This window comes from Primulina tabacum, chromosome 14 (assembly GCF_025594145.1).
Source record: "Primulina tabacum isolate GXHZ01 chromosome 14, ASM2559414v2, whole genome shotgun sequence".
In the NCBI taxonomy this organism is placed as follows: Eukaryota; Viridiplantae; Streptophyta; class Magnoliopsida; order Lamiales; family Gesneriaceae; genus Primulina; species Primulina tabacum.
In genome coordinates this window covers 4,224,173-4,236,838 of record NC_134563.1, presented here as the reverse complement: position 1 = coordinate 4,236,838, position 12,666 = coordinate 4,224,173, and the positions used below count along the sequence as shown (strand labels likewise).

The window sequence follows — 12,666 nt, the reverse complement described above, 5'->3', positions numbered from 1 at the left end:
GAAACAAATTTCGAAACCAATATCAGTGCTTATGGTAGAACTAGAGGCAGTTCATGCAGGTATCAAGTTATTATATGACAAACATATCCATGATGTCCAAGTTACAACAAATTCCTTATTGGCAGTGCAAGCAGTCACGACCTTTAAGGATGACATTAGCTATGTAGGATTACGGGCTTCGCTAATCAAAGATCTGGTCAAGAAGCCGGTAGTGTCAAGTCTTACTTATGAGAATAGATTGGCTAATAATGTGGCCCACAGTATTGCTCATTTTTCTTCTTGCTCCCACTCATACTTTGTCTGGAAGAATGGCGAGTTTCCTCTGTGGCTAGTAAATCTTGTAACTCTTGATCTTTCTCAATAAAATTACAAGTTTTTGCTGTCCAAAAAAAAAAAAAATGTTCCACTAGATATTATATTATTTAAATGTTTGACCATAAGTCACCACTTTACACAAAAATTTTGGACAATTTTAATTATTTATTATCAATAAGAGTGATGCAGGGAGAGTTTTAAATTTAAATAAATTTTATTACCTTTCAACAATACTGTGAAACGCATCGAAACATTTCCCCTCCAAATTATACAAAAATTTAATTAAATAAAGTCAAAAACTTGTGTGAGATGGTCTCACGAGTCATATTTTGTGAGGCAGATCTCTTATTTGGGTCGTTCATGAAAAATTATTACTTTTTATGCTAAGAGTATTACTTTTTATTGTGAATATCGGTAGGGTTGACCCGTCTCACAGATAAAGATTCGTGAGACCGTCTCACAAAAGACCTACTCTTAAATAAATCATCACCAAAAACACAAGATCAGTTTCACGAATTTTTATTTCTGAGACTAATCAATCATTCTCATATTTATACTAAAAATAATAATTTTGAAATAAAAAATAATAATTTTTTATGGATAGCTTAAATAAGATATCGTCTCACAGAATTAAATCATGAGATCATGTTAAAGTTTTTGTTTAAATTATAAGTGCATCTTCACTTGATCTTAGTCACCACAACTTTCTGGCTTCATGGAATGAGTGCACTGAAAAACCGGGATCACTTGTAGGAATGACATAATGCTAATTCATGTTCTACACGACCAAGGAAGTATCGGTTTTTAATCTCATTATGAGCTCCTATCTCTTAGCAGGAAAGGATCATTCAGGATTGGACTGCTTCATCAACATTTTGAACATGAAATTTCCTCTTTTGAGGTAGCAGAAAGGCGAGAAAGACTAATCTTCGGATTCCGCTTGAAAACGAGTCTCTGTCTTTGCTTTTCTAAGAAGTTACTATACCCTCAATGGGCAGTACGATAACCGCAAATTAACGACCATAGATTGTCAACCAACAAAATCTGAATCCATGGTTTTGACTCAACCAGATGTCAAACACAATAGTGACATGGACGGAAGGGTGATAGCCGGTTAAATGAGAAAAAGTCCGTGCATGGTGAGTGGCAAGCAAAATGCATACAAGAAACGATAGCAAGCAAGATACACAATAAACTGAAGTCACAAAAGTGCAACTGGCATAAATCACACACAAGGCATCAAGAGTTTTGATATTGATCTTGAGATCAAGTTTGTAAACAAGAGGGATAGAGAGTGCGATTGTGTTGTACAAGAAATCGATTCCATAAAGTGATATTGATATTTCTTCCCGATCATTTACGTTCGAACCACGTAAATTATATTATCGTTAGCATTCGTTTATTTTTTATTCTTCCGCTTTGTATGAGTGATTAAAAATTTCTTGATTCCTTGGTGCATTGAGTTATCTTGCATGATCTACCAATCGATCAAAGAAGGGGTCAAGTTTCTACTATTGGTACAAGAGACATGTTGAAATTCGATCAAGAAACATGACCAAGAAGATTGAAGTTGAGAGATTCAATGGCACGTACGTGTGACTCTTGGATCTATGGAAGGAGAATGTACACAATTCTGCTGCAACAAAAGTAGGCTAAGGCGTCGAGAGGAATTGAGTGTCTTCCGGAATCTCTTACATTATCTTTAAGTCATGTTCAAAGGGCTTTGAAATCAAAAGAAACAGATTTTTTGAATGGAAACCTGACTCCTAGTAATGGTGAAGGCATGAATATTAGTGGTAGGAGACAGAAACCAGGAATGACAAGAAGTTTTCCAGGTACAGATCTTGGAGTAAATCCATAAATAAATCCCCAAAGGGCAAAGTGCTTTCACTGCCACAAGATGGCTTCACACCATCGGATTCCGCCTCACAACACTGTTCCTCACCGATCAAATTTTGAAAATTAAGCAGCTGCACTGCACGTAACGCAGCGTCCGTCAGGGTTTAACGACAACGGATTAACGAATATTTTGTTGAAAAATAGAAATCTTGATAATGTATGAGCCGATATAGAATATGGGCTTCCCTTGCATGTAGTAAATTGTCAAAATGGAGCAGATTGTCAAGTTGGCCCACCCCGCCTAATAAACGGGTTGGATTGACAATTTCTTAGCCATGGTAAACAGTTGGCTGTCGTCAAATATAACTAAAAATTGACGACCGTGACAATTCTAATTATCATTCCTTAAGTATGTGCTGCGTTATACTCATTTTTTTCTATCCTACAAATCTTAAATTTTGTATAATTATAGCTAGTGATAAAGATAGATAGTTAATATTTGAAAAGTGAGAATATGAGATATGATAGTTAGAATATTATTAATTAATTTACTATAATATGTTTGATGACGATTTTTATTAAATCAAAGAATGTATACTTTTTTCCATTTACTTGAAAGAACCAAAATCAGTTCTCTAAACGGTTGATTCTTGATAATATATTAGCATAATTTGGCATGTAACCCGTGCATACACGTTAAAATATTTTAGTATCAAACAATTTTTTTAAAAAATGTAGAAATTACATTAAAAACAAAAATATAAGAATCATAAAAATTTCGAATAATAAACAATAAAAACTATGAGTATATCGTATTGAAATTAAAGCGATGCAACCTGTTGTAAACAATAAAATAAGGACCAAGACAAATTGATCAAGTTATATTAACTACAAAAGTCGTTGTCTTCCAATCGAAAGACGCCAAGTGTCGAGAAGAAAATCAGGCAAGATGGAGGCGAAGAACCACTGGATGGAATGCGCCCAATAAGGGGTGCATCTCGATTCGTGCCCTATCCGCCTAATTGCTGCTTCCACATAATGTTGTGCAGTTGGTATAAATACCGATGGTTTCTCCACAAATGCAACACTTGCTGCCATTTTGGTTGAGACATATAAAGGTACCTGTTTAATATTTTTGTCATTTATTTACGATCGCGTATGTATCTAAACGCGAGAACTCGTCCCAAATTTGAAACTTTGCCGTCAAATAAGCTACAAGCCATTGGCAATCCGTTGTGTTATATTGAATACACTAAAACCAGAATGTGAAAATTCAATCATCTAAACAGCCAGGTATTGTAAATTGGTGTCGAAAATCTCGTCACCGTATTGTTTCTTTGAGATTTGATACATCAGTGCATGAAATTATGCCGAAGAAGAACATAAATATTTTTATATTTTATCTTGTAATTTTTAGCACAATCTGTCCAGAAAATTATTTGAAGTTTTGGGTAGAGTAAGAAAAATTATTTTTTAATTCTTTGAATTAAAAATATTAGAATATTTTACTCGTACAGTAGTTTATGAGTTAATTATACCTGGCACTGAACGTCGATTCCACGGTGCTTGTATTCCATGTATAAGCTTCTGGAGAACTGATCTACGTACCTGCATGCCAGTTCAAAACTACGATGTTTAATTTAATAAACGATATTATAAAAAAAAATTAATTTTTTAACTTCTATATATAACGTAGAGATCTTATTGATTTATCAAAAATCTTTTGAATTAAATACAGACAAAAATAATTAGATAGAAAATAACAAAATTATCATATTTTAATAATTATTAAAATTTTATAAGCATTCGACGCATGCAAAGGGATAAATGTATATTAGCAATGCTCATATCATATGTTATATAACAGTTAGATATATAAACACAAAAAAAACTCACGTGAGACGATCTTACGAGTCAATTTTATGAAAAAAATATTTTATTTGGCTCACTCATGAAAAAATATTACCTTTTAATTTAAATATAATTGTTTCTCTCTCTCACGAAAAAAATACTGTGAGACCGTTTTATGAGAGACGATCTGTTCATTTTAAAAATATCGAAGGCAAACTAACTTTTGGTGATTGTAACACAGATGGAGCCAGGACTGGACTGCATGCATAAACAGTTTTTCACCTAACTGAATTTCATATTTAATGAGGTTTACTATATATATATATATATATATATATATATATTCACAGTAGCCAATTAATTGTGGTGTGATTAACAAGGATTGATTTATTCATCTTCGTGTGAATATAATGTTATATAATTTCATATAACATTATTTCATGATTTCTATTAGTCTAAAAATGTAAATTTTATCAACAATTGTTTTCAGGGTAAATAGGGATGACATATCAAAAAGCATCAAACATCATATGTAAAATCAAAAGTTCTTTTAAAGTCGTGAGTTGTTTTAAAATAAGGTACATTTGTCCCTTTTGCAGGGAGTTTTACGCATAAATTCTAATAAAACTGGGTATTAAAAGGTGGTTAATTTTGCAAAGTGGTTCATATGGTTTTTTGAGTTTTCAGATGAATGTAAATTTTAATATGTTATTTGGCCGTTGTTATTATTAATAAAAAAACACGAAGAAACTATGTCAAAGCGTCCGAGTCGGTGGAGTAGCTGAACATTTGATAAATAGTCAACATTTTGATTTTTTTTTATCAAAACTTTCTCGGACGAACTTGTCACACATATACTTGTCAATATAGTTTATCTAACTGGAGGTGATTTATACATTGTTATATTTCTAACCGAAATACCAGTAACCGAAAGAGAGTGCATACGGGTTCCTAAGTCATCATGTAGAAAACATGAAGTAACTTGAGAAAGCAGAACATGCATGTAAATATGGGCGAGATGGGTAATGGAGATCTTACGCTTTTGAGGCAGCATAGATTGCATAAAGAGGATGGGAAGGTACAACAATGGCGGCACCTGAACCAATGTTAACAATGGCGCCTCTCCCCCGGCGGATCATTCCTCGTATCACAGCTTTCGTAACATGGGTCGTACCTAAAACATTAACCTTAACCAAATTCATCCAAATATTCTCACCCACTTCGTGAAAATACATCGCTCCTGGATACGTAATCCCCACATTGTTGATCAAGACCCCGATATCCAAACCCTGGATCATCTCCTTCAACGCTCCATTAACCCTGGAAACAGCTAAATCTGAAGAGAATTCGATCTCAAGAACCTTGACCTCAATCTCGGGGTATTTCGCCTGGATTTCGCCTGAAATTTGTTTCAACCTGTTGGGATCCCTGCTGACGAGTACCAAGTTGAGACCCTTCTCCGCGAGTTTGAAAGCAAAGGCCAGGCCGATTCCATCGGTGGAGCCGGTGACCAGTGCCCAGGAGCCGTAGGATTTTAGGTCTTTCTCTGGTCTGATAAAGGTTCTGAAAACCCATTGGAGGACCAGCATGAACTTCTTGAAGATGGAGAAGACAGCTAGAGACGAGAGGAAGATGATCCAGGCGGGCTGCGTTTTTAGGTGATCGATGCAGTATGGAATTGGAACCATTTTTGTTCACGCCTCGATTAGGTGATCGATAGCTATATATATGCTAATAAATTATTAATAGGCCCAAGCTGCAAAATAATCAACAATATTATAATTATAAATTCATAAAATTATCCAAATCAAGTCATTTTTAAAATATTATTTTAAATTTTAATTATTTTGATTCAATTGATGATATAAAACTAGTTAATAATTTAATTTTCGATGTCACGTCAGCACTTCAATGAAATAAGGTTAAAATATCAAAAAAAACAAAGTTTATATATCAAATCAAAATTTAAAAACTTTATGAACCAAAATAGCAAACATAGTGAAAAAGTAAAGTTATTTTCCTTTTTTCTAAAATTTCAAAGGGCAACACAAAAATGGGTCAACTGGTCTGCAGTATAATTCAATATGGACAACTACCTCGACATTTGTTTTACAAACATTAAATTTAGTTCTTGTTATTCATTGAAGTCATAATATATGTATATTTTCGAGATATATATATTAGATAGGGACAAGTTTTATGGAGAAACTATGTATAAAATTTGTTCTTGTTTTGTATTAATGATTTGATTTTTTATTATAATTTTGAGGAGTACCCATCAGTTTGGCCAAACAAATGTTTAATTTCTGGTATTCAGCTCATTTATGATGATGTAATTCCATGGTTTTTGGAACTTTTTGTAAAATATCACAACTAAAAAGTAATATTCTTAGCATAAAAAATAATATTTTCATAAATGATTCAAATAAGATATCCGTCTCTTAAAATACGACATCTGAGACCGTATCACACAAGTTTTTGCCCAATATAAATAAATACACAAACAAGAAGTCAATGTAATTGCAAATACCACATTCGTCCCATGTATAGTCTTATGTAAATTTTCACAAACTACGAAAATTATTAGAAAATTATATTTTATTAAAAAAATTTATATTTTCTCATTATTTAGTAGTTTTTCATATATAATAAAAAATTTATGTAAATAACTAATGTATTTAGGGTAAGATTATTAAAAAAATAGAAAAATAATATTAATTTTGAAAAAATTGAAATATATAATTAAGATGGATGAAAAAAAATGCAACCTTTATATTTGAGACGCAAGAAGCATACGATGAATCACATATATATATATTTTTGGCAAAAATTCAAAGAACTATATTTTCATATATCACATATCAACTATTATTTAATCAGCACTTGATCTAATATTTCCAGGTAGACACACAGCGTAAATTTGATGGGCAATGTTGCAATCACGGGCGGAGCCATGTGTTGCTCCGCCCGGGTGACTTGTTTTTTTTTATATTTTTTATACATAAAATTTTATCTTATTTTCCAAGTATGTTGGGACTTCATTTGTCAATATTAGCTCAACCATGGTTTATAAAATTCTAGTCCGGGTAGAAATGAAAACCCTGACTTCTCTACTGATTGCGATGGTATTGTAACTGTTAACACAAGATTTGCTTTTGTAAGAAATGAGCTTCAAACCGTTACAACGTCATTGTGTCCTATAAAAACAAAAAATTACAGCTCCAAAACTCTATTTAACACATTTGTATGATGACCTATTTTGAGATACTCCAATAAGTTCTTGGTACCTGTCTGTATATTAATCATATATATTTCACATGGCCTCGACGAGCTTTCCTTCGTTAATAATCTATCCGTTAGAACACAATGTATACATTTGGCAGTCTTGGAATCTGTTCAATCTGGTCGAAGATCGATCAAGAAATTGTTCTTGCAAGAAAGGAGCAACAGTTGGTGACAGTTTTTATTTCCCTGATTCATGACTGGATCCTGATTTTTTTGGGCTGTGATCTTGTTGAAAAGGGTCGTCATCACAATGAATTGAACTCAATCTGTGCGAGAAATTCCAGCCGGATATCGGTTCTACATCATGGCCTACGGTTCTCATACTGTCCTCTTCTTTCAGTTTCAGGAAGAATGTTGATGACCAGTAATCATTCGCCAAATTCTTGGTATACATAAAAATGCATATAAATGAAGGCGAGAGGGTAAGAAAATAACCCGCTTGAAAATACAATAAGATCGAAAAAATTATGCAAGAACTGACCATCTTCATTAGATGCATCAACTCATTTAGTGCACTGTCAAAGAGATTCGGGTTTGCTAAGTCAGGAGTATTGAGAATTTCTTGGCGAGAGCGGTGAGAAATGTTAACCTCCATTGGTGAACCTGCATAGAGAAATTTATGAAAAAGCGACCCAAATACGCAACGCGGTAACGAGGAAGAATGAAAAATATGATACCCGGGGATATATATTCGTCAATGATATGCCTTGCCATGTAGATTCTTCTCACATGATCAGTTATGTGGGATTTTGTCGAGCTGCTGCACCTCTTCATAGAAATGGACACTTTCCCCAGCCAAACAGCTACATTGATAGAACATAACTCAGCCGTATGTCAATAGAAGAAACAATATGTACTTTAACAGAGGGCTTCTTAGCACCTATCGGCGAATTCCATGAAAGACTGGCGAAATCTTCTGTTCAGAAGAAGCTTATTCAAAGGTTCTCTTGGATCTGCCAATGGACTCGTTTCCCTCTGAAATAGAACATCAGATTCAGGTATGATACCAAGGGCATCACCCATTGTCTTGCATTCCTGGCGTTCTTTTCTCCTCAAGCTCATAATCGAGACAAGAGGTTGCGACATTGACACGGTGAAAAACACCACCACGAGAACACTGGTCTGAGGAAAAATTTGTTCAAAAAACCATCATAAGAAATGAGCTTTCACTGGATAAAATCATGCGCAAAACGAGCCCAAGACAGAAATATATAGACGAAAACGCCATAATAAGCAAGGTTAAGCATACCATAAAAAGTAATAAAAATCTCGAGAAAATTTGAAGCCATGGAACATCTTCATGGACCTCAGTCAGAACATAAGAACCAGTCCATATCCCTTTACAGAAAGAACAAAAAACATAAGTGAAACTGGCTTCGCTATGGTTTTAATTTAAACGGCAACAATATATTGGTTTTCTTAAAGTGTTCTAACCTGTCTACATATATAGATATATATATATATACAGAGTGGTTGATTTTTCAAGTACGAGAATGTTTAAACAAGATAGAATTAAGGTAGACTTTACCGATGGAACAAGCGGAGACTAAGATTCCTCGCCAGAGGTCCTTGAGTTCATGGAATCTAAACTCTATATGTTCGAACTGCTGCTGTAAAACCAACCAAAACTGCAACATAAATTGCATGCAGGCTAAGGATTGTGATGATCCACCGAGTCCCCATGTGGCAATGGTTATTTAGAGGCTTTTTTATTTGAATAACTGCATCTCAAAAAATGTAAGATTATGTCAATATTAATGAAGCAAAGCATCAGTGTTAAAATAGTAGATGTAAGCATGATCAAAAGAATAACTAGAGATATAAGTGAAGAATAACAGATTAAGCCAATTGACAATAATGTAAAATTGCCAAAGAAATTAATTTCTGGACATGTATACCAATCAAAAGCTATTCAAAAATTGACCATAAAAATCTAAGATAAATAATATCTTAAATTTCTATAAATAAAAGTTGAGTGGCTATCCACACACAAAATGGAGCTAGAGAAAAACACTCTTCTGAAGTGATCTTTACATGCTGCAGCCACAGTCCAGGGCAAGAGAAGCAGTGGAAGAAATATATATGATCGAATAGGTGGCAAACGTCTCCTGGAAAATCACAAGTCTCAAGAGGAATCAGATCAGTACACAAAATAATGTTGGGTCAATTGAGAGAATTACATTAAGCATATTTAAAGTAGGGATACTAATTCTTATAAGATAGCATGAATCAATTCATATATGTTGAAAGAGTCTGCCAAAGTCTTTGGAGATAAAAGAGCATTTATCAATTTCTTACTTTTCAGAAGGATATTCATGTACCTAACAAATATGTTATATAGTTTGAAAGCCTGTACAATTCGACAGCTCATCAGCAAGCCAAATCCTAGAGGACCTTCAGCCCAAACTGCGAGAAAAATTAACATTTGTGTTTTTATCAAACAATGCAAATACGAATGTGGAATATAAATATTGGATTGAATCAGAATATGCTAGTGTAATCACAACTTTATGTGAAAATTACCGGCCCATACATAGCAAGATATCCACCAATGCCTCCTTCTAAATCTCAAGAAACCGAGGCCCATCTGTGGAGGCCACATTCAATATGAATAAAAGTAGGAAAAAAAGAATTGAACTGGGACATTTAAATATGAAACAAAAAAAAAAATTAACAAAGATAACAGCTGAAGTTGTATACAAAATCAAAAGCACTATCTTTTACCACAAGTGACAATAAAAGATTGAAGCTGGCAAAAACTTGAACTACTACGAGCCAAAAGCCACTGCCTTTGGGTCGTGGAATCTTGTGAATTAGATAGGGAGCAGCAGCTTTCACAAGAAGCCTATACAAGAGAAAGTGAGAAACAACATTTTCATACACAATAACATTGTATACCTCGCACTGCCAATGGTTATACGCAATGATACATCATAAATGTAAGGTCTGTATGTTTCATAAAAACAGGATGATGTATGAAAAACCAGCCTACAGCAAAATGCTAGGATGAAAGGAATTTGGTGGTTTACCAAACCATGTTCAAACAACAAATTCAAAAATAGGCTTTGGAACATCATATATATATTTTTTCAATCCACTGATGAAGGCCCTCAGTTAGCTAAAATCTTGTTAAAGTACGTAATACCCTAGACGAACAAGTAAAAATATGAAAACTTATATCGAGTCCCAAGTTAGACCACTGTCCCTGAACAACTAGCTCAAAATGAGTTCCACACCAATGAAGTAAGAATCTAGACATAATTACTTTCATTCCTCAATTTTTGGCTCCATATTTATTGGAGTTGGCCCAAATCCTAATCTAATTGCCAAAGCTATATCTTAGCTAAATTAAAGATTATACGCAGAAAGAAACGAGAACGTATTTCAAGATCCTTCAGAATGAATATGACAAGGAAAATAGTCTTTGGCACATAAAGATCATTTCACATCCATGAATTCAGCAGCAAATCCTCAGAACTACGCAAAGAGCATAAACGAAACACAATTACCATTTCCAACGCAAGAACGCTAAACTATGGCATCACAGATATGAAGCCCGGCAACAATCATTCAAATCAACTAAAGAAAAGAACTCCCACACACCAAGAGGTAATATAAAACCAACACAGTGTTCATAAAAAAATGAGAGCCAAAAAGTTCCATTTTTTTTCTGAAAGATAGAAAAACTACACGAGGATAGAGATAAAGGAGATGGCGATGGCCACATAATCACTGGGGCAGCCGCCTTTTGCAGCACAGCTCGCCATCTTCCCCCGTTTTCAGTGGGTTGGCCTGAACCGCTTCACTACCTTGACAAGAAATGTTGCAAACTCACACACAGAAAACAAGTTAAAAGAAAAAAAAATGAAGCAAACAAGTCAAACTCCACGTGATCCTTCTTTGACCAGATGGCCTCTAGCTAATTGCAAGATTAGTTTGTTCTTTTTTCTAGTTGGCGTCATAATATAATACAAATAATAATATTATATTATTAATATTTTTGTACTATTATTTGTTGGATCTATTGAAAAATAATATTTAAAATGTGTGTATTGAATATTTGAATGTTGAATATTTGAATGTTGAAAATAATAGTTGTAAATATTGAAAATTAGTGTGTGATGATGTAGGTAATGATGTATTTTATTTTTGGATTATTTGTAAAGATTTCCTATAAATAGATCTCTCATTTGTGAAGAAAATCACAATTGAGTAGAGAGAAAAATATTATAAAGTGTGTAGTTTGGTAAATTTTGAGAGTTTGAGATTTTTACTTTTTACCATAAATTTTTACTTTTTCACAACACGTTATCAGCACGAAGCTCTAAAAGTCCTACGTACTTTTCCAAGCTCCAAACAGAAGAAAAAGGTAACAAAAATAATTATATTTATTTTACTGTTATTTATTTATTGTGTATTTATTTAATATACAATATAATGTTATTATTAGAAATAATAAAAATAAATTTTTCATAAACTTGTTATAAATCCTGGGAGGATGTTAAGACGACATCCCACACTCCCGGTAAGGGATACGACAAGTATAAAAGCCTATAAGGTTTTTAAACAAAATAAATTATGACACTCATTATAATATTATGATATAATATACATAATTATTTAAACATGTCTAATATTATATATATCATATTATTAACATAAAATTATACAAATACATACCTTTATTTTTTTGTACCCCAACGGTCATAAATGGTAAAAAACGGCTAGTTTTTGCCCTATAAATATGATCTCACAAACACATTCCATCACTCCAACTTTCTCTTCTTCTCTAAAAATTATTCATCATCAAATTTTTCGAAGAAAAAAGAAGATGGCTTTCTCAAGAATATTTTTAATTATTTTGGTTGTCATACTCACGAGTCTTGTATTTATCGGAGAATATCCTCCTCGTGCGTTTTCTTTATTTTTACAAATACTTGTACTTGTTGTTTATCTGTTACTTTGTATTGCAATAATTATTAACTAATAAAATGCATCGTAATTTTTTTTAGTACCACCATGTCAAATTTAACAAAGCTCGAATTTGTTGCGCTCGACATCACGGGAAAGAATTATATGCCATGGACTCTAGATATAGAAATGCATCTTGAGTCATTGGGTGTAAGCGAGACCATTAAAGAAAATGGCATATGCACGTCACAAGAAAAGGCAAGAGCCATGATATTTTTGCGTCGACATCTCGACGATGGATTGAAATGTGAATATCTGACTGAAAAAAATCCCATGGCTTTGTGGAAGGGATTAAAAGAAAGATTCGAACATATAAGAGAAGTTATACTTCCGACCGCCCGGGATGAATGGAATACATTGAGATTACAAGACTTTAAAAAAGTCAGTGATTACAATTCGGCGATG

At 33.4% G+C, this 12,666-nt stretch overlaps 2 protein-coding genes across 3 annotated transcripts; both read right to left on the bottom strand.

The window, feature by feature from the left end:
- Positions 1-2,959: 2,959 nt before the first annotated feature.
- LOC142524379 (very-long-chain 3-oxoacyl-CoA reductase-like protein At1g24470) lies at positions 2,960-5,898 on the bottom strand. 2 transcript variants are annotated; one of them, XM_075628338.1, is made up of 3 exons: positions 5,044-5,898; positions 3,693-3,780; positions 2,960-3,276 (listed from the first exon to the last, which is right to left on the bottom strand). In XM_075628338.1, exons 1-3 carry the CDS (start codon positions 5,691-5,693, stop codon positions 3,043-3,045), a joined length of 972 nt encoding a protein of 323 aa, XP_075484453.1. In that variant the 5' UTR covers positions 5,694-5,898; the 3' UTR covers positions 2,960-3,042. The 2 variants fall into 2 exon arrangements, with proteins under 2 accessions (XP_075484453.1, XP_075484455.1); XM_075628340.1 differs by having other exon boundaries at positions 3,693-3,762.
- Positions 5,899-7,153: 1,255 nt separating this feature from the next.
- LOC142524741 (regulator of G-protein signaling 1-like) lies at positions 7,154-11,157 on the bottom strand. Its single transcript, XM_075628826.1, is given in 13 exon segments — positions 7,154-7,672; positions 7,772-7,893; positions 7,968-8,025; positions 8,027-8,093; positions 8,171-8,412; positions 8,540-8,628; positions 8,819-8,888; positions 8,890-9,011; positions 9,325-9,398; positions 9,612-9,696; positions 9,814-9,877; positions 10,015-10,135; positions 10,981-11,157. Coding segments are annotated over 13 exon segments (1,395 nt in total). The 5' UTR covers positions 11,058-11,157; the 3' UTR covers positions 7,154-7,468.
- Between the last annotated feature and the right edge of the window lie 1,509 nt (positions 11,158-12,666).

What these genes read in the sequence shown, in the direction of transcription:
- LOC142524379 (XM_075628338.1), bottom strand. Translation starts at nt 5,693, where the DNA reads ATGGTTCCAATTCCATACTGCATCGATCACCTAAAAACGCAGCCCGCC. An exon ending in ATCTATGCTGCCTCAAAAGC is followed by an intron (nt 3,781 to 5,043) that starts GTAAGATCTCCA and finishes TAAACATCGTAG; the next exon opens with TTTTGAACTGGCATGCAGGT. An exon ending in GAATCGACGTTCAGTGCCAG is followed by an intron (nt 3,277 to 3,692) that starts GTATAATTAACT and finishes AATATTAAACAG; the next exon opens with GTACCTTTATATGTCTCAAC.